The 23,214-nt window shown below is 35.8% G+C and overlaps 1 protein-coding gene across 1 annotated transcript in view; it reads right to left on the reverse strand.

Annotated features, from left to right (window-relative positions):
* Positions 1 to 23,214, reverse strand: part of LOC100376343 (uncharacterized) — a 124,826-nt gene that overhangs the window by 85,070 nt on the left and 16,542 nt on the right. Inside the window, exon 2 of the mRNA XM_002741444.3 lies at positions 21,106 to 21,240. Coding sequence (XP_002741490.2) covers positions 21,106 to 21,240 — 135 coding nt within the window. The remainder of the gene's footprint in view (positions 1 to 21,105; positions 21,241 to 23,214) is intronic.

A 23,214-nucleotide genomic window follows, 5' to 3' on the forward strand; every position in this document is an offset into this window, starting at 1 on the left:
TATTAATTAAATGTGAGGATTGGATTGAGTAATGATGATGTGGTTGGGTAATTAATTAAATATGATGGTGTGGTAGAGGTCATTAATCAAATGTGAGGGTGGGGTGGGGTAATTAATTATGATGGAGGGTTAACTAGGTATGATGGAGGGTGGGGTTTATTATTTAATGTGAGGATTGGATTGAGTAATGATGATGTGGTGGGGTAATTAATTCAACATGATGGTGTGGTGGAGGTCATTAATCAAATGTGAGGGTGGGGTGGGGTAATTAATTATGATGAAGGGTTAACTAGGTATGATGGAGGGTGGGGTTTATTATTTAATGTGAGGATTGGATTGAGTAATGATGATGTGGTGGGGTAATTAATTCAATATGATGGTGTGGTGGAGGTCATTAATCAAATGTGAGGGTGGGGTTGGGTAATTATGATGGAGGGTTAACTAGGTATGATGGAGGGTGGGGTTTATTATTTAATGTGAGGATTGGATTGAGTAATGATGATGTGGTGGGGTAATTAATTCAATATGATGGTGTGGTGGAGGTCATTAATCAAATGTGATGGTGGGGTAGGGTAATGAATTCTATATGATGGTGTGGTGGAGGTCATTAATCAAATGTGATGGTGGGCTGGGGTAATTAATTCTATATGATGGTGTGGTGGATGTCATTAATCAAATGTGATGGTGGGGTGGGGTAATTAATTCTATATGATGGTGTGGTGGAGGTCATTAATCAAATGTGATAGTGGGGTGGGGTAATTAATTCTATATGATGGTGTGGTGGAGGTCATTAATCAAATGTGATGGTGGGGTGGGGTAATTAATTCTATATGATGGTGTGGTAGAGGTCATTAATCAAATGTGAGGGTGGGGTGGGGTAATTAATTCTATATGATGGTGTGGTGGAGGTCATTAATCAAATGTGATGGTGGGGTGGGGTAATTAATTCTATATGATGGTGTGGTGGAGGTCATTAATCAAATGTGATAGTGGGGTGGGGTAATTAATTCTATATGATGGTGTGGTGGAGGTCATTAATCAAGGATGGTGGTATGTGAACATTGAATATGATATTGGAATGGGGTCATTAATCAAGTATGATGGAGGGTGGGGTCAATAATCAAAGATGGTGGAATGTGAACATTAAATATAAGAGTGGGCTGGGGGTCATAAATCAAGTATGATGGTGGAATTCAGATAATACCAGGTAAATCAAATATGACAGGGTACATTTTGATGAAGCGTCTTTTTTCCACTGAGGAGTGACAGCAAGACAAAATTGTTGTTGATTGGTATGCTTTAATGTCATTTCTTTTCTTTTTTCTCTTGGAGTTCCTCAGCAACAAAAATGTTGCTTCATTTTGGGTCATTACATTAGCCTCCTGTAACACAGATAGTTCTAAAGTGGGTTTCACCAACTTCACTAAGCTCAGTAACCAGTATCTCACATTTACAGCCCAGCTGCAGTCACATTGCTTCTACTAGTTACAATGTAGCAGCCATCACTACAGCTGCTACCAGCAACTAATGTGGTTGCAGAATCTCTGCCTCCATATCATGCAGCCACGCAGCTTAACCAATCATAAGCAGCCTTGCTGTCTCTTCACATAGTCGCACCCATTGCTGCTACAACTACTGTAAAATCTGCATTAAAAGCCGTGGCTTCTATTAAAAAGGTACAATGCAACAGAGGGGATGCGGCTTCTATTAGAGCATCTACACATATGAGAAATGGTAAATTTTTGGGATGCGGCTTCTAATACAGATTTTACGGTACTGGTATATCGCATTTCTAAGTTTCGTTTATTCAGTGCAATAATTTTGAACTTTTTTTACGAGGAGTGACACTTTTATTCGTACAGTATTCACAATTGTCTGCTGACTGGTGACCATTCCAGATTTGGCGCAGTTTATTTTTCACCACTTTGTACTGCCAAATATATAAATATTTATCATTAAAATAGCTTTAATAAATTCAAAGCATGGACGTATTTGCGTAAAGTCAATTCCCAAAATGTAAGTGCTGCATAACAGCATCTGATTTTTCTGTTTTTATCACCTGTGAGCAGGGAATATGACATGCTTAAACACAAAAATTGTCCTGTCAGTCCAGACTCCTCTCTAATACACTAATAGGTATATTATTATTAGGCAAGGAGGATACATCCATCTTTATAAAACTTTATGTGCATGCCATAATGATCAATACATTCAAATAAACGTGTATGGAATCTGACTATTTATTAATGCCTGGCGCATTGATTATGCATTTTCTCAGAAACTTAAATATTAGTGAAGTTTGAAACACAAATGAGATTATTAACCTGTGAGACAAAAAAAGAAATGCCCACTTTCATTGATATTAAATCTGACTATTTATTAATGCCTGGCGCATTGATTATGCATTTTCTCAGAAACTTAAATATTAGTGAAGTTTTGAAACACAAATGAGATTATTAACCTGTGAGAAAAAAAAGAAATGCCCACTTTCATTGATATTAAATTTTTCCTCCAGTTAATCACTGCAAATCTAGAACCATATACATTGAAATATGAAATATTGAGACATTAGAAAGCATCCAAAAATGACTGAGGTAGATTCTTTATTTGAATTATAGGAAAATTATAAAATATTGAAAATGAGAAGACAATTTTGGCAGTTGAGTGTCACCCAAAAAAGTGTGATGCATGTATAAACACCAAATCTGAGTTGTTATATCATTAAATAGCGTAACTAGCGTAAGACAGATTTATTTTGAACAGGCTCAGCATCAACATAAAACACCATCTAGCAAACAGATAGAAATTATATTTAGACTAACTTGACAATATTGTTCTCAGAAAGTTGGAAGTTAGGCAGATCATAAATTACAAAATTTGCTCAGTGTCTACAATTGTTTTAGAGGCACCATTGAATAGAAGTGAACATAAATCAAAAAATTTTAAACTGGATTATTAAAACATCATAACCATAGAAATACCATTTACATACACAATACATGTATATAGAGTAAATAAATCAATAATTGGAAATAATTTGGTCAATCCATTTTCTGTTGTACATGTACCAGCTAAAAATTAAGATTAGTATAAAAATGCGTATATATTCGAGCAAAATTGAGGAAAATCTTCCTCTGGTTGAATAATAATCAGAACAAATTACGACATATCTGATTTAATACATGCAATGTCGCAAAGACAGTATGATTTCATCAGTTGCAGCATATGGCAGTCAATTTAACCAAAATAATGATCACAATTTTAATGAATAACAAAGATGGAATTTATATCAAATTATCAATTTACCCTCTAAGTTGACAAGTAAAATATTTTCTAGACCATTAAAGATGAAGTGCAGAGCAGGGGATGCTGTTGTTCCTTGGAGGAATAAACATCAAGCGGAAGATTGTGATTTAACTCAGTGGAGACGTTGAAATCACAATTTCCATTCTTCCGCAAAGAACTAATGTATCTTAACGATTTACATCACATCTGCGTGAGAGAGTTTTTTTTTTATATATAATTGGCAATAGCATTTATTGCCTAGTGTGATTAGGTGGAGGAATGACAGAACCTACTTTTTTATTTTATATTTTCAGACAATTCTGGAAGTCGCCAATCCTAGGGGAAACCGCTGATGAGTCTTAATGCGTTACCTCAAACATCTTAACCTTTGACTCCTTCTGCTTTAAAAATTCATTTTCCGAGATTGCTGCGCCAGTGGGTGAACGTGTCAACGCCATGAGCGATGGAACCTCTCTGATTGAAATTGGTTTGCTAATGAGACCCCACGAATTCGACCTTTGACCTCCACATCTGCCAATGTGCACTTCTTTAGAAGAACCAAATAAGCGATTAAAAAGGCACGATAATGGGGCGAGGTGCAAGGAAGGTGACAAAACTTAATTGGGAAGAAAAGAACGAGTCACGAACGTTGATTTAGTTAATCCATTTTCCATTTGCGGAGTCTTAACAAGTAAAGTATTTTGGTGTGATTCAATGGGCTAATCCCGGTATGTACACCAGGTAATTTGTCTGCAAATCAACACACGGGGGATACAAACACTTGGCTTTACAACAAAGAAGATGTCAACTGTTTTGGAGTTGAAACATAATTTGATGACAGATGAGATGAAAACTATAGAGAGAACTGTGACTTATAATTGGATCCGTGGGAATGCTAATCCAATCCTGCGGTATGGAATGGGAAAGGCAGAAAAGAAAGTTTGACAAGTGTCTGCTTTCAAGAAAAGAATGCACGTTAAAAAAGTTTTTTTTTTCCTTCTTATTACAGCTTTTATATTTCATGGAATTCCCGTTCTCCCCAAAACTGTCGAGAGCAAGTTCCAAAATGCACCTTGGATATTAAAAAAGAAGAATTATACCAAAATATAATTTTTATTCTTTTAATCAAATGCAAAAGTCTGCACACTAATCTCCAGTTTAAAATTCCCAAACTAATCATGATTAACTGAAATGCTACAAGGATTCAAATTATATGTACAGAAACTCCATAACAAGTGTGTTAATCATTAAGACATACGTGTAAATCTGCAAAAACTAATTTAAGTATAAGCATGTATGAGTCGACGATGAAGTAAAGTAGAATCATTATGAAGCTGTCATAGCTAATATTATGTGTATATATACGAAACAACAATAGGTTATTGTACATACATAGGAATAACAGGAAACAAGCGACACTGAGATTATCAATATCCTCGTACTACTCAAAGGGTATAAACGAGAGAGTTATAGTTGTATTCGTCATTAGTCATTCTGAAAACATTCACCCAATTAGGGCCATCGATGACAAGAGAATATAAACATAAAGAATTAGAAAGGTTATACAGTGTGTGAAATATCAGTAGCAATATTAACTAACTGTCATTATGATATATTTAATTCCTGTCTAGCGAGATACACTTATTGTGTCGGGGAAACGGTGCACAAAATGTAATTAATCCCAGTACAAACTTTGATCTTTAATGAAACAGCGACGTCTCCGTGCCACCATTATTCCTCGCTTCAAGGGGATAATTTGACGTGCATATAGCCTTTATCTTTCACATCTAATAAATCAGTGAACGCAACCAATACACCAGTATAAACTCAGAACTATAACTTGTCCCATAGCCCATCCTCGGGGTGTCAAAAAGCAATTATAAGTCCCACTTAATAGTATATAGTGAGTCAGGGATTGGTGGGGGTAGTGTCAACTACTCATCAACGACATTGAACTTGATCACTCTGGATTCTGGGCATGGAATCAACAGATTTTGAACAGTGTAGTTAAATTCATGTTGTATTCATTGAAAGTCAAGACAGATTGAAATGATTAAATACATGTAAATGATCAGGTGACAAAGTCAAGGTAACTCTAGGCTACCTACTTGTCATATGAGTTTGACATGTAGGATCTAGTAGATTAATAAGGTTAGTTTTTTTTAGTTTTGTCTTCAACTTTTATAATTGTAGTTTTTAGTGACTTTACTGCTATACTTTCTGCAGTCAGTGTTGTGTCAATAAATGTTACTTAATAAGGTACATATGAATCTTAGTTGTTTTAATTTGGTTTATTGTATAATCAGCAATCCTTTACCTCACTATCAACTATTTATATGTACCCGGTAATCAACTAATAGAGAGATGAAATGGATCCTCGACCTTGCTTTATGCACCATCCCTCAACACGAGAGGGACGGTGCTTTATGCAACTATTGTGATACTGACTATAAAAAAACATATCTCCAGGAACACAAATTTGGTTGAAACTTGACCGAGATGGGGGGGGGGGGGGTATAACAGAATCTATATAAAAGAATAATCAAAGGGGCGAGGCATTTCATACACATGCTGGGCTTTTATATTTCTTCATCATCCTTCACAACCACAACTTATTTATTCAAATTGATGAACTAAAACATACACCAAAACCAAAACATGTAGATTTGTTTGCACCTTCATTTTATGTTGGTTTTTACCAATATTTATTCAAAAGTCATGGGGAACCAATCAAGCCCAAGCAATAACCAATTATAATCACACCAAACTATAATCTAGTCAATGCTGACTGTTTTGTCCCAATTTATCATTTACCATTCTTGTAAACTGACACACCGTCCCTCAACACCATTTGAGGAACGGTGACTGACACAATTATCTAAAATTAGTTGCTAAGTACACATTACTGTTGAGTGGGACTCACACTACACATGTACGCATGGTTATGATAACACTGACACTCAATGATGATGCATTTGGTCAGAGTGCTCTGATAAATCGCTGTTTTTGATGATCGTAATTTATGGAATATTTAATTTTTTTGTCATAAACACAATCTTGAATATACATACATGTTGAATACAACTTTGATGTTAGTTTATTAGTTGAGCAAAATTACGGCAGAATCTTGTCTAAAAGTAATGGCCTCATCATGTTTTAAACAGCCGTGCGAATCACCCAAATGACTGTCAATCATCGGTTTATTCAAATCAAAGTGTTAATCCAAGCTATTAGTGACAATATGTTCCTTTATGGCAGACAATGGTGTACATAAGATGTCAGCAGACAAGATTAACATCTCATGAAACATTTTGTGTACACAGCAAACAATGGGCAGACCATTCAAATGAAAGTTATGTACTTAGGCCAGACCAAAAAAATAACTTGTTTTGGAGATTTGCTGCTTTTGAAAATTTTCAAATGTATTTTGGAGGAGTTACTGTAAAATGACTAATTTTCACTGGGTTTAAATTTCACTGATTTACCATTTCAGGCATATTCAGTGGGTTTTAAATTCACGGTTTTATCATTTAGATAATGTGTTCTATGCTAAATTTTACATATTCACTGTGTTTTAATTTAGCGCATTTTTCCAGTCAGCGAAATAAGCTAAATTAAAACCCAGTGAATAATTACCCCCTTTACAGTATGAACTTTTGGGATGCTAAAATCCGTTGTGATATTCAATCCAATTTATTTTTCTATTATTTTTACACTTTACTTTGCTTGTCAGTTTTTTTTTTTTTTTTTTTTTTTTTATCATTCTCATTTTGTTTGTCTTTCTTCGCATCTGTACAAAAGCCTAATAGGGATATGAGCACAATAAAGATTATTATTATTATTACGGAAATACATGGGTTTATACATTAATTAAAAATTTTCCAGAGCGGTAAATGCTATCTGGTTTAATTCTAGATGTTTTTTCATCTTTTTATAGCATAGTTATTCAAAAGCAGTAAAAATCAGCGCTTCTTGAATTTTACCACATAAACTATTGGCTCACCTCACAGAATAATATTGCACTTGTTTTTCATTAAATTCACAGTGCTTAGATTCATTCTTAAACACAATCTACTGACTTTCCAGAGAATTGTTGATTTAAAAATTGTTTTTTATCAACATTTTAATTTCTTTAATAAAACAGGTAATTAGAATTGATCTCATTTGTATTTCAAACAGATATAAAAACTCGTCGTAAGTGTAAAAATTAATTGATATAATAGACACTCATGATTCCATAACTAAGTGCAGTGCGTCTCAGCGTTTTGACGACGTGACTGAAATAGAAAAACAAATTTAAGCATGGCAATACAGTAAACCAAAATTGTCCAGAATGGAAAAAGGAGTGATATTTACAGTACGAATATACACAAGACAAACAATTCCATTACAAGGGCATTAACAAGAAGAAGAAAAAAAAATATCATTTGCATTTGACTTGTATTAAATTACAGATATGCAAGGTGATATGTGGTCTCATATCGTAGTCATTGGTTTTTTACAATATTCACATTCAAGGTAAATTTTTTTGTCAGAATAATTTCAGTCAACTACCAACAGGCCAGAACCAATCAAATTCAGTCACCCAGTAGTAACGTTCAAATCAAGTGGAATCCATTAAACTAGTCTTTACAACCTTTTCATGAATTTAAAATGACGCATTGGTCACCACTAGCATACCGGTAGTGGTTGTTGCATCAGACTCGTAATCAGTCAACCCAAGTTCAAATCCTACCTGAGGTTTAACACCTATAATGCTATACGCATGTGTCATTTTATGACAGGTACACAGAGATGGTCATATTATGACTGGTACACAGAAATGGTCATATTATGACAGGTACACAGAAATGGTCATATTGTGACTGGTACACAAAAATGGTCATATTGTGACTGGTACACAGAAATGGTCATATTATGACTGGTACACAGAAATGGTCATATTATGACTGGTACACAGAAATGGTCATATTATGACTGGTACACAGAGATTGTCATATTATGACTGGTACACAGAAATGGTCATATTGTGACTGGTACACAGAGATGGTCATATTATGACTGGTACACAGAAATGGTCATATTGTGACTGGTACACAGAAATGGTCATATTGTGACTGGTACACAGAAATGGTCATATTATGACAGATACACAGAAATGGTCATATTGTGACTGGTACACAGAAATGGTCATATTATGACTGGTACACAGAAATGGTCATATTATGACTGGTACACAGAAATGGTCATATTGTGACTGGTACACGGAGATTGTCATATTATGACTGGTACACAGAAATGGTCATATTGTGACTGGTACACAGAGATGGTCATATTATGACTGGTACACAGAAATGGTCATATTGTGACTGGTACACAGAGATGGTCATATTATGACTGGTACACAGAAATGGTCATATTATGACTGGTACACAGAGATTGTCATATTATGACTGGTACACAGAAATGGTCATATTGTGACTGGTACACAGAAATGGTCATATTGTGACTGGTACACAGAAATGGTCATATTATGACTGGTACACAGAAATGGTCATATTATGACTGGTACACAGAGATTGTCATATTATGACTGGTACACAGAAATTGTCATATTGTGACTGGTACACAGAGATGGTCATATTATGACTGGTACACAGAAATGGTCATATTGTGACTGGTACACAGAGATGGTCATATTATGACTGGTACACAGAAATGGTCATATTGTGACTGGTACACAGAAATGGTCATATTATGACTGGTACACAGAAATGGTCATATTATGACTGGTACACAGAAATGGTCATATTATGACTGGTACACAGAAATGGTCAAATTATGACTGGTACACAGACATTGTCATATTATGACTGGTACACAGAAATGGTCATATTGTGACTGGTACACAGAGATGGTCATATTATGACTGGTACACAGAAATGGTCATATTGTGACTGGTACACAGAAATGGTCATATTATGGCAGGTACACAGAGATGGTCATATTATGACAGGTACACAGAGATTGTCATATTATGACTGGTACACAGAAATGGTCATATTGTGACTGGTACACAGAAATGGTCATATTATGGCAGGTACACAGAGATGTTCATATTATGACAGGTACACAGAGATGGTCATATTATGACAGATACACAGAGATTGTCATATTGTGACTGGTACACAGAAATGGTCATATTATGACTGGTACACAGAAATGGTCATATTATGACTGGTACACAGAAATGGTCATATTATGACAGGTACACAGAAATGGTCATATTATGACTGGTACACAGAAATGGTCATATTATGACTGATACACAGAAATGGTCATATTGTGACAGGTACACAGAGATGGTCATATTGTGACTGGTACACAGAAATGGTCATATTATGACTGGTACACAGAAATGGTCATATTATGACTGGTACACAGAGATGGTCATATTATGACTGGTACACAGAAATGGTCATATTGTGACTGGTACACAGAGATGGTCATATTATGACTGGTACACAGAAATGGTCATATTGTGACTGGTACACAGAATAGGTCATATTATGACAGGTACACAGAAATGGTCATATTATGACAGGTACACAGAGATGGTCATATTGTGACTGGTACACAGAAATGGTCATATTGTGACTGGTACACAGAAATGGTCATATTATGACTGGTACACAGAGATGGTCATATTGTGACTGGTACACAGTGATGGTCATATTATGACAGGTACACAGAGATGGTCATATTATGACTGGTACACAGAAATGGTCATATTATGACTGGTACACTGAAATGGTCATATTATGACTGGTACACAGAAATGGTCATATTGTGACTGGTACACAGAGATGGTCATATTGTGACAGGTACACAGAGATGGTCATATTATGACAGGTACACAGAAATGGCCATATTATGGCAGGTACACAGAAATGGTTATATTGTGACTGGTACACAGAAATGGTCATATTATGGCAGGTACACAGAGATGGTCATATTATGACAGGTACACAGAGATTGTCATATTATGACTGGTACACAGAAATGGTCATATTGTGACTGGTACACAGAAATGGTCATATTATGGCAGGTACACAGAGATGGTCATATTATGACAGGTACACAGAGATGGTCATATTATGACAGGTACACAGAGATTGTCATATTGTGACTGGTACACAGAAATGGTCATATTATGACTGGTACACAGAAATGGTCATATTATGACTGGTACACAGAGATGGTCATATTATGACTGGTACACAGAAATGGTCATATTGTGACTGGTACACAGAAATGGTCATATTATGACTGGTACACAGAAATGGTCATATTGTGACTGGTACACAGAAATGGTCATATTATGACAGGTACACAGAAATGGTCATATTATGACTGGTACACAGAAATGGTCATATTATGACTGGTACACAGAGATGGTCATATTGTGACAGGTACACAGAGATGGTCATATTGTAACTGGTACACAGAAATGGTCATATTATGACTGGTACACAGAAATGGTCATATTATGACTGGTACACAGAGATGGTCATATTATGACTGGTACACAGAAATGGTCATATTGTGACTGGTACACAGAAATGGTCATATGACTGGTACACAGAAATGGTCATATTGTGACTGGTACACAGAATAGGTCATATTATGACAGGTACACAGAAATGATCATATGACAGGTACACAGAGATGGTCATATTGTGACTGGTACACAGAAATGGTCATATTGTGACTGGTACACAGAAATGGTCATATTATGACTGGTACACAGAGATGGTCATATTGTGACTGGTACACAGAGATGGTCATATTATGACAGGTACACAGAGATGGTCATATTATGACTGGTACACAGAAATGGTCATATTATGACTGGTACACTGAAATGGTCATATTATGACTGGTACACAGAAATGGTCATATTGTGACTGGTACACAGAGATGGTCATATTGTGACAGGTACACAGAGATGGTCATATTATGGCAGGTACACAGAAATGGTCATATTGTGACTGGTACACATAAATGGTCATATTATGACAGGTACACAGAAATGGCCATATTATGACAGGTACACAGAAATGGGCATACTATGACATGTACACAGAAATGGCCATATTGTATGTGACTGATACACAGAAGTACTAAGAACACAGTATTGTGATTGCACACTAAGGAAGCAGTACTTACTGCGAAGGGTACACTAAGGAAGCAGTACAGTGATGGGTTCACTAAGGTAGCAGTACAGTGATGGGTACACTAAGGAAGCAGTACAGTGATGGGTTCACTAAGGAAGCAGGACAGTGATGGGTACACTAAGGTATCAGTATTGTGATGGGTACACTAAGGTAGCAGTATTGTGATGGGTACACGAAGGTAGCAGTATTGTGATGGGTACACTAAGGTAGCAGTACAGTGATGGGTAAACTAAGGAAGCAGTACACTAATGTAGCAGTATTGTGATGGGTACACTAAGGTAGCAGTACAGTAATGGGTACACTTAGGTAGCAGTACAGTGATGAGTACACTAAGGTAGCATACAGTGATGGGTACAAGAAGGTAGCAGTACAGTGATGGGTACACTAAGGTAGCAGTATTGTGATGGGTACACTAAGGTAGCAGTACAGTAATGGGTACACTTAGGTAGCAGTACAGTGATGAGTACACTAAGGTAGCATACAGTGATGGGTACAAGAAGGTAGCAGTACAGTGATGGGTACACTAAGGTAGCAGTATTGTGATGGGTACACTAAGGTAGCAGTACAGTAATGGGTACACTTAGGTAGCAGTACAGTGATGAGTACACTAAGGTAGCATACAGTGATGGGTACAAGAAGGTAGCAGTACAGTGATGGGTACACTAAGGTAGCAGTATTGTGATGGGTACACTAAGGTAGCAGTACTGTGATGGGTATACTAAGGTAGCAGTACAGTGATGGGTACACTAAGGTAGCAGTACAGTGATGAGTACACTAATGTAGCATACAGTGATGGGTCCACTAAGGTAGCAGTACTGTGATGGGTACACTAAGGTAGCAGTACAGTGATGGGTACACTAAGGTAGCAGTACTGTGATGGGCACACTAAGGTAGCAGTACAGTGATGGGTACACTAAGGTAGCAGTACAGTGATGGGCACACTAAGGTAGCAGTACAGTGATGGGTACACTAAGGTAGCAGTACAGTGATGGGTACACTAAGGTAGCAGTACAGTGATGGGTACACTAAGGTAGCAGTACAGTGATGGGTAAACTAAGGTAGCAGTACAGTGATGGGCACACTAAGGTAGCAGTACTGTGATGGGTAAACAAAGGTAGCAGTACAGTGATGGGTACACTAAGGTAGCATACAGTGATGGGTCCACTCAGGTAGCAGTACAGTGATGGGTACACTCAGGAGGCAGTACAGTGATGGGCACACTAAGTTAGCAGTACAGTGATGGGTCCACTAAGGTAGCAGTACAGTGATGGGTAAACTAAGGTAGCAGTACAGTGATGGGCACACTAAGGTATCAGTACAGTAATGGGTACACTAAGGTAGCAGTAGAGTGATGGGTACACTAAGATAGCAGTACAGTGATGGGTAAACTAAGGTAGCAGTACAGTGATGGGCACACTAAGGTAGCAGTACAGTGATGGGTAAACTAAGGTAGCAGTACAGTGATGGGCACACTAAGGTAGCAGTACAGTGATGGGTAAACTAAGGTAGCAGTACAGTGATGGGCACACTTAGGTAGCAGTACAGTGATGGGTAAACTAAGGTAGCAGTACAGTGATGGGTAAACTAAGGTAGCAGTACTGTGATGGGTAAACTAAGGTAGCAGTACAGTGATGGGTACACTAAGGTAGCATACAGTGATGGGTCCACTAAGGTAGCAGTACAGTGATGGGTACACTCAGGAGGCAGTACAGTGATGGGCACACTAAGTTAGCAGTACAGTGATGGGTTCACTAAGGTAGCAGTACAGTGATGGGTAAACTAAGGTAGCAGTACAGTGATGGGCACACTAAGGTAGCAGTACAGTAATGGGTACACTAAGGTAGCAGTACAGTGATGGGTACACTAAGGTAGCAGTACAGTGATGGGCACACTAAGGTAGCAGTACAGTGATGGGTACACTAAGGTAGCAGTACAGTGATGGGTACACTAAGGTAGCAGTACAGTGATGGGCACACTAAGGTAGCAGTATTGTGATGGGTACACGAAGGTAGCAGTATTGTGATGGGTAAACTAAGGTAGCAGTACAGTGATGGGTAAACTAAGGTAGCAGTACAGTGATGGGCACACTTAGGTAGCAGTACAGTGATGGGTAAACTAAGGTAGCAGTACAGTGATGGGTAAACTAAGGTAGCAGTACTGTGATGGGTAAACTAAGGTAGCAGTACAGTGATGGGTACACTAAGGTAGCATACAGTGATGGGTCCACTAAGGTAGCAGTACAGTGATGGGTACACTCAGGAGGCAGTACAGTGATGGGCACACTAAGTTAGCAGTACAGTGATGGGTTCACTAAGGTAGCAGTACAGTGATGGGTAAACTAAGGTAGCAGTACAGTGATGGGCACACTAAGGTAGCAGTACAGTAATGGGTACACTAAGGTAGCAGTACAGTGATGGGTACACTAAGGTAGCAGTACAGTGATGGGCACACTAAGGTAGCAGTACAGTGATGGGTACACTAAGGTAGCAGTACAGTGATGGGTACACTAAGGTAGCAGTACAGTGATGGGCACACTAAGGTAGCAGTATTGTGATGGGTACACGAAGGTAGCAGTATTGTGATGGGTAAACTAAGGTAGCAGTACAGTGATGGGTAAACTAAGGTAGCAGTATTGTTATGGGTAAACTAAGGTAGCAGTATTGTTATGGTAAATACAGTAACCCCTAAAGCATTCAAATCTGTACTGCAATTAACCAGGATAGCAGTAATTCAAATTACCAGAGAAAAGCAATCAGCGATTATTCACTAAATTTCTTTTATTTCACGATGAGATTGCACCGACACAATCTTAGATTCATCCAGATTTTTATCTTGCTTTATTCAGTTTTCTAATTAACCTTATGACTCCATCCCATAATGTCAAGAAGTGAACTTTGACCTTCTCGTCACATAAACACGAATGACATAAATCTTTTCTGTTAAATAAAGATTTCTTTGCTCATTTATATGTATATGTAATCTATAGTTGACACAATTCTTAGTCATTTGATGAAGGGTGTTTATTCCATGCAATTACCACTGCCTAACATGAAGTACTGTGTTGCAATGTGTCAGGTTGAGTGGATGGGCTAGACATTTTATAATCAAGAAAATAATTTCTTTTGGATAAATCAATTGCTGTAATTGCTCTATTTTGAAGCACATCTCTAATAGAAACGGACATAAACCCAAACTTGGATTCACTGTATGCTGAATTATTAAAGTATGACTTATTTTTATCACAGATGCGCTACGATATAGTATTCGTGTTTCTTATATCTTTTTGTAGATCAAGTGATTTTCATTTCGATTGATGTATGCTTGTTTCCAGAGAGAGTAAAATACGCATTACAATATTTTTATATTAAGACACATATGTTTAAAAAATATGGGACATACAAGTTTAAAATAATGTAAAGAATTTTTTCTATGAAAGTAAAATTCAGATTTGATAAGTAGAAAGCAATCTTGGATCAATTCATAAAGTACATGTAGTTTGTTTGCTGGTCAGGAAACAAGTATACTTCTCAAAGATGAATGGAGGACAGCCAAATTTAATAGGTTATTTATCCGTTATTAAGCAAATTTATAAGTGTAAAAATATCAATGCAGAAAAGAATAACAAATTGGGGTTGCACTTTAAGAAATGGGCTCCCATAATAACATAGTATAGTATAGTATAGTATAGTATAGTATATTTTATTTGACACTAAATAATATATTTTGTTACATTATCTGTGGTCAAAAGACATTAAATATAATAAAACACAAGTACACACACGAGACAAAGAAAATACATAAATAACTAAAGTCTAAGTAAAATTACTTATAGTAAAATAGTATGCTGTCAATAAATTTGCTAGCACTATTGGCAATGAACCCATCTCTCGAACTTAAAATTTTTGTAAACATTTGTTGTTTTGATAGTTTAAGGATACTTTCATTATAAATGCTAACTACATTCAGAAATTCAGTACGAGCATTTGTTATTCCAGTATGGTTACAGTCTAAAAGTGCATGGATTTCATTGCCAATAGCCCCATTGTTACAAAGTTGGCACTTTCTTTCCTCTGGAGGTATTCCTTGATATCTAAGTTTTTCAATTGGTAGGGTATGTGCAGATATCCTAAATTTGGTGAAGCTGGTTCTATGTTGTGCATTTTTTACTTGATTCAAATATGGTTCAAATTTATATGTGAGATAAACCTAATGTAATGTACCTAATATAACTTCTTTAAAAACAAAAAGCACATGTAGTGAGGAGTTTTCGCTAAGATCAGAACATCACAGATGCAGTTGAGACACAGATACAAACACTGATGAAACTCCAAAACAAAAATTACCACTAATAAACCATGTTCTGTTCACTGCAAGATCCCACGAGAAATCAAACATAAAAACAAGACAAACAAAGGTCATAACATCATATGACGTCACAGTGCAATTATTTACTAGCAAATTAGGAAAAGATAATTATTAAATGTCTGAAGCTGTCAACTCGCAAATGTTTTTGTAAAAAAAGCACACCAAAAAGAATATGTGAAGACAGACAGACAGACAGACAGACAGACAGACAGACAGACAGACAGACAGACAGACAGACAGACAGACAGACAGACAGACAGACAAGGCAGACAGACAGACAGACAGACAGACAGACAGACAGACAGAAAGACAGACAGACAGACAGACAGACAGACAGACAGACAGACAGACAGACAGACAGACAGACAGACAGACAGACAGACAGACAGACAGACAGACAGACAGACAGACGGACGGACGGACGGATGGATGACTGAAGCTTAATCCCAGCTTCGGTTTTAAGCTTCTTTTTAAGTGGAGAATAAAAACACATAAATTGGTTATAAACGAGCAATGACACATCATTAACAGGACTATAAATTGTCCCATAGCAGGTAGTACCGTTGTCAAGTTCAAATTTATGCACTTATAACAGCATTTATAGCTTCACTTAAAAGCTCAATTGGTTTCTATAAATATCTTCCTTGATCCAAGCTCACACAACGAGGGCGCCTGGGATGTATCCATTGTCAATTGCATGTTTTACGACTTTCCGATCTTATAATGCTAGTTGTAGGGCAATAATTATAGAAGGGTACTGGAACAGATGCCGTCAAGTTCAATGTACCGATGACATGAATCGTGATTGCCTTTTCATTTATTGTGCTTCATGGACTTCTTGATCCTGATAAGTTGCTGTCGGAAGCAATTGGATGTAGCTGCCACAGTTGTTTGTTTTTTGTCTCTTTTGAAATATAAATTTAACACTTTAAATGCAGCAATTTTTGGGTAAAAAATGTTGGTGCAAAATTATTCCTCTTACTAACTTAATAATGCAGTGTAGTGCAGGAATATAGCCAGAGATTTGAAAGTGTCTGTCTAGAAACTTCATCAAAATGAAAAAAGGTCTATGCTAGTCTATAGCTATTGACTTTTTTTGATTTTTGTTTTTGATTATTAATGACTTTTTTGTAATTTAAAGGTAAGTTTCAATGTAAATTGGGCAGGTCTGTAAATTTTTGTATCTGTCTAAAATGACAGGCAGACAGGCGGTTTGCTAAAAGCCTGGTAAAGTGTAATTGTGGATTGTTTTGTCAATTGTTGTCAGTCATTTGTTTTGTCTTCTTGGATTGAAAATTTCCCAATATGACTTTTAATGCAGATCTAAGATTGGGTATGTTATTTCAACTTTGCACATTTTTACATATTTTTCTATAATATCTTTATTAATTTTGGATAAAATATACACACTTTTGAAATGTCTACAGGACTGGATACTTTTTTTGGAAAAAAAATAATGTAGGTTTCATTTTGTGAAAGGTGAGAAATGTTTATTTTGGCAGTCAAAATGTCAATGATTCAATATGTGCCGAACTCATGAGGTGAGAATACAATCTAGATTCCACGTTTTGGTTTAACAGGAAAATATGAAAACTGACCAACAGTGACCAACATTTTTTTTCTCTTTAATATCTTTCAGTATACATATACAGTATTTGCCTTATTTGTAGTGCACATGCTCAGTGAATTACAGATGTTTTGTGCACTGCATTAGTAATTTAATGATTCAGTATACAACAAAAACAACTTTAGCTTTATCAATGCTTCTTGAAGATTATGTTGTAATACAGCAAATAAGGTATAGATTTTTTAGACTGATTACTCGCAAACTCTATAGTCAGGTCACACAAACACAAATATTTCGCAATAAAATAGGCCAATAACCATCAGTTTTTGTTGTTTCATTTTTCCTGTGTGCAAAAAGTCAGAGTTTGTGAAACAGTATTGCTCTACCTTAAAAATTAGGTGTCTGTCTAATTGTAAAATAGCAGACTGCAAACAAAAAGTTTGACATTGTTTATATTTTTTAAAATACAAATGTTTCACCACAGTCAAGACTGCATCAAAGAAACAAAATGGCAGCTTCCTTTATCAGTGACACTGCCATCTAGTGGCCATAAAAGAGAGAGGGCCCTTGAGGAGACTGACAGGAAGTATAAAACTTTTGTTATAACAGTCAAATCATATATTATCCAAACAGCTCGCACTGAATAATTCACCCAACTTGATCACAGCAGTGGTAAAAAGATTAATTAACAGATTGCAAGGAATCTATCAGTTTATATTTAGTTGTAACATTACTATAAACTGTTTCATTTGCAATTTTCAAGATTTGTCAATTTGAGGGCTCATCGCCAATATAGGTACATGTACTATATTTACTCTATTAGAAGCACATCACAAATATAGGTACATGTACCATATTTTCTCTATTAGAAGCACATCGCCAATATAGGTACATGTACCATATTTTCTCTATTAGAAGCACATCGCCAATAGAGATACATGTACCATATTTACTCTATTAGAAGCACATCTCCAATAGAGATACATGTACCATATTTACTCTATTAGAAGCACATCTCCAATAGAGATACATGTACCATATTTACTCTATTAGAAGCACATCTCCAATAGAGATACATGTACCATATTTACTCTATTAGAAGCACATCGCCAATAGAGATACATGTACCATATTTACTCTATTAGAAGCACATCGCCAATAGAGATACATGTACCATATTTACTCTATTAGAAGCACATCTCCAATAGAGATACATGTACCATATTTACTCTATTAGAAGCACATCTCCAATAGAGATACATGTACCATATTTACTCTATTAGAAGCACATCTCCAATAGAGATACATGTACCATATTTTCTCTATTAGAAGCACATCTCCAATAGAGATACATGTACCATATTTTCTCTATGAGAAGCACATCTCCAATATAGGTACATGTACCATATTTTCTCTGTTAGAAGCACATCGCCAATATAGGTACATGTACCATATTTTCTCTATTAGAAGCACATCGCCAATAGAGATACATGTACCATATTTACTCTATTAGAAGCACATCTCTAATATAGGTACATGTACCATATTTTCTCTATTAGAAGCACATCGCCAATATAGGTACATGTACCATATTTTCTCTATTAGAAGCACATCTCCAATAGAGATACATGTACCATATTTTCTCTATTAGAAGCACATCTCCAATAGAGATACATGTACTATATTTACTCTATTAGAAGCACATCTCCAATAGAGATACATGTACCATATTTGCTCTATTAGAAGCACATCTGCAATAGAGGTACATGTACCATATTTACTCTATTAGAAGCACATCTCCAATATAGGTACATGTACCATATTTACTCTATTAGAATCACCTCTCCAATAGAGATACATGTACTATATTTACTCCATTAGAAGCACATCTCCAATAGAGGTACATGTGCCATATTTGCTCTATTAGATGTACATCTTAAATAGAGGTACATGTACCATATTTGCTCTATTAGAAGCACATCTGCAATAGAGGTACATATACCATATTTGTACTATTATAAGCACATCTCCAATAGAGGTGTATGTACTGTATTTGCTCTATTATAAGCATATCTCCAATAGAGATACATGTACCATATTTACTATATTAGAAGCACACCTCCAATAGAGGTACATGTACTTTATTTACTCTATTAGAAGCACATCTCCAATAGAGGTACATGTACCATATTTGCTCTATTAGAAGCACATCTCCAATAGAGATACATGTACCATATTTGCACTATTAGAAGCACATCTCCAATAGAGATACATGTACCAAATTTACTCTATTAGAAGCACATCTCCAATAGAGATACATGTACCATATTTTCTCTATTAGAAGCACATCTCCAATAGAGATACATATACTATATTTACTCTATTAGAAGCACATCTCCATTAGAGATATATGTACCATATTTTCTCTATTAGAAGCACATCTCCAATAGAGGTACATGTACTATATTTACTCTATTAGAAGCACATCTCCAATAGAGATACATGTACCATATTTTCTCTATTAGAAGCACATCTCCAATAGAGATACATGTACTATATTTACTCTATTAGAAGCACATCTCCAATATAGGTACATGTACCATATTTACTCTATTAGAAGCACATCTCCAATAGAGATACATGTACTATATTTACTCTATTAGAAGCACATCTCCAATAGAGGTACATGTGCCATATTTGCTCTATCAGATGTACATCTTAAATAGAGATACATGTACCATATTTGCTCTATCGAACAGCAACCTAACACTACATAATATGTTTTTGTTAACAGCCTGCATACAGCACAAGCTTCAAACTGAAACACTATAGCAGTTTGCATAGAAAGAAAAAATATAAAAAAAGCTTAAATAACAAGTTTTTGGCAGTTAAATAATAGCAGTCAAATAGACATACATTTTATATAAGAAATAAAGAAAGATTTTTGATGACAGCACTCATGTTTTGAAATGACATGCTTATAAAGCAGTAGCGTTAATTCACGAATTAAGGTGTGTTTTATCAATAATTGAAAACCAATTTTCTTTTATAGTGCACAAATGTAAGATTTGTTCAATAAAATAGTTACACGTGTGTGTAAAGATAAAAACTTCTATCTTACAATGGTGAACATTGATGAGCTATTGATGAATACAACATGTTTTTAAGAGCTCTTAATTGTTGTTAATTGATTAATTTTCTTGAATAAACGCATGCTCTGGAATGCTCAGTTATGTCAATTCCTTTAGCACAATATTTAAAAAACTGTTTTAATATAAGACAGCAGCATCTCATAGACTAAGCCAGTAACACATTACTTGTATACAAATTTTTATCAATTTTATTTTTCAATACAAATTTCAGTATTTATATTTGTAACTTTCAATATATATTTTTTTTCTAATAACTTTGTTTTACGTTACTTTACATTTCATGTTGTCATTTTTCTTTTACTAATATCTGATTTGTAACCCTTTTCATCCCCTCCAGGGGAAGCTATGTGTTAATGAATAAATAAATATCTATATTTTCATGTTTACTGAAATGATAAGCAATTGTGTAGCGGTGAATGTGGCGACAAAATGCAATTTGTAACGTGTTTTAATGATTGCTTCTTGCAGCGGGTCCATGCCATAGGTGATACCAACATACCTCCTCATTATGCCGCTTGACAAGTTCTTCCTTACTCTTTTTAATCTTCTGAAGACATTCTTCTTGAAACTTCTTGATTCTCTCTTTGCTAGTTCTCGTGACCTCAAAGAGTTCTTCTCGGGAAGACAGTGTTACCTGCAAGCAATAAACACAATATAAAAGGTCTCACTGGTGTAATTAGGATTATATTCTGGGACTGTGAAGAGCACGTAAGGACCAAGATATCTGTCGTATCTCCAGGCTCATTTCAAATCATCAAAAGCTTTCGATATTACGTTCAACTTTGACACCCACACCTCCTTTGAGAAATTTTGTTTCTCTTTTGAATGCCGACAAATGTAAAATAAGCAAGTAAATTAAACCGGTAGCATGCTTTCGTACATACATGTGAGCACACAGACACACAACTACAATAAAAACGCTTCTTTCACGAGTGTGAAAAACAAACTGAAAAACAGTTCAAAGCTCAGTCAGCCACAATGAAAAGTTGTGAAGTGGAAACAAACATACACAGAGCACCTGCAAAAGAAATATACACATTCAACAGGAAAAGTTGGCAATAACTAATGCCGTACTTTATTGCCACTCTCATTAACAATTCATGAGAATGGCACCTGTGTTCAAATTGTTTCACACAGTTTCCATGGCAACAATGCTTTACTAACTATCTGGGAGAAAGCATTAATTAGGGAAAAAATGCGAAAAGTATTGTTGTAGTACTATGACTTGGGCAAGTTATTAACTCTAGAGTGAAAACAACATTGTGTGTTCACCACCAATACAATTGCACATTAAGCGGTAAATATATAAGGGTTATGGGATGAACAGAAAGTATTAATGGTGGATCAAACAAGAATACCAAATTTCATCTTAGATTCAAGACAAGGAAAGGTGTTGAGTAGAAACCATGTGCCAAAAAACCAAAGAAAATCTAGAGTAATTTCTTGTCTGAAAAGATAGCCCAGAGCGTAATTTGTGTTATAGACGATGATGTTTAGGTAATAAGTGACAGCACAACAAATACACGGAATTTGATTTGAACCAATATATAGACATGCTTACAAGTACAGTAAAACAGAACAAGAGTATTAATACGCTGTGGCATTGGAGAAAACATTTTAAAACAAATAACCAATTTAGATTTACACATCTCTACTTGGCAACCAATAACTTGAGGACATTAGAAAATAAGACGAGAACTTAAAATGACCACGTAAAAAGAAAAAAAAAACATGAATTTTAGATTTTGTCATTACAATTATTTAATTGGGCCTGAGTTCATGAATTTTGCACAAGTTTGTGAAAGCAAGTCATCAATCAAGCGAGGGAAAATTGCGGTGGCAATACACTGGAGTTGGCGGTAATTGCGTGTGCGCCGAGTGCATTTTTTGACTTTAATTGATGTCACTCTAATCACACTGATGTATTTGACTGCACACTTCAATTGTTTCCTCGTGGCCAAAGAGAGAAGGAAAACTCAAGGCAGAAGAAGAATACGCAACAAAGTCATTGCACATAGTCTAATATTACAACGCGAGAGAATTGAGTGACTGAAATGGAAGAGTTAAAAGACGAAACACTTGCGGTTTTGCTGTATCCTGAGCCCAACTGTGGTTTACTGTTTAATGTTTGGACATTCCATCACTGCGGGAAAGGGCGGTATCACTGTCAAATTTCTTGTTAAATCCAATTCATGCACATTTGATCCTTGCAGCATCAAGATTGTACAGCATGGCAAACAGAAATGAGAAGTACATGTGGTGGTTACACTGCAGGGAACACGTATAAACACTAGGAGATTAGATATCCTACAATGAACAACTTTAATAGCAAAAAAGTGGGTATAAACTACCAAATTTGATAAATCCCTCAATTGATTACGTTTTTTAACAAGCTACTACAAGCATGGTTCAAAGAAATAATATTAAAATATTATAAGTTGAATTTTAATTATCATATGATTCATGTTTAACTTAATTTTTTCCCTTTAATATTGCCGCAGGAACCTGAGAGAGTACTGAATCGTCTGATTTTGAAGCAACGTTACGTACACATGACTTAACACTACGATCTACTTTAACGCATACCTCAGATTCGCTCTGCTTGTTT

Source organism: Saccoglossus kowalevskii, chromosome 6, assembly GCF_978046115.1.
Source record: "Saccoglossus kowalevskii chromosome 6, keSacKowa6.1, whole genome shotgun sequence".
Lineage (NCBI taxonomy): Eukaryota > Metazoa > Hemichordata > Enteropneusta > Harrimaniidae > Saccoglossus > Saccoglossus kowalevskii.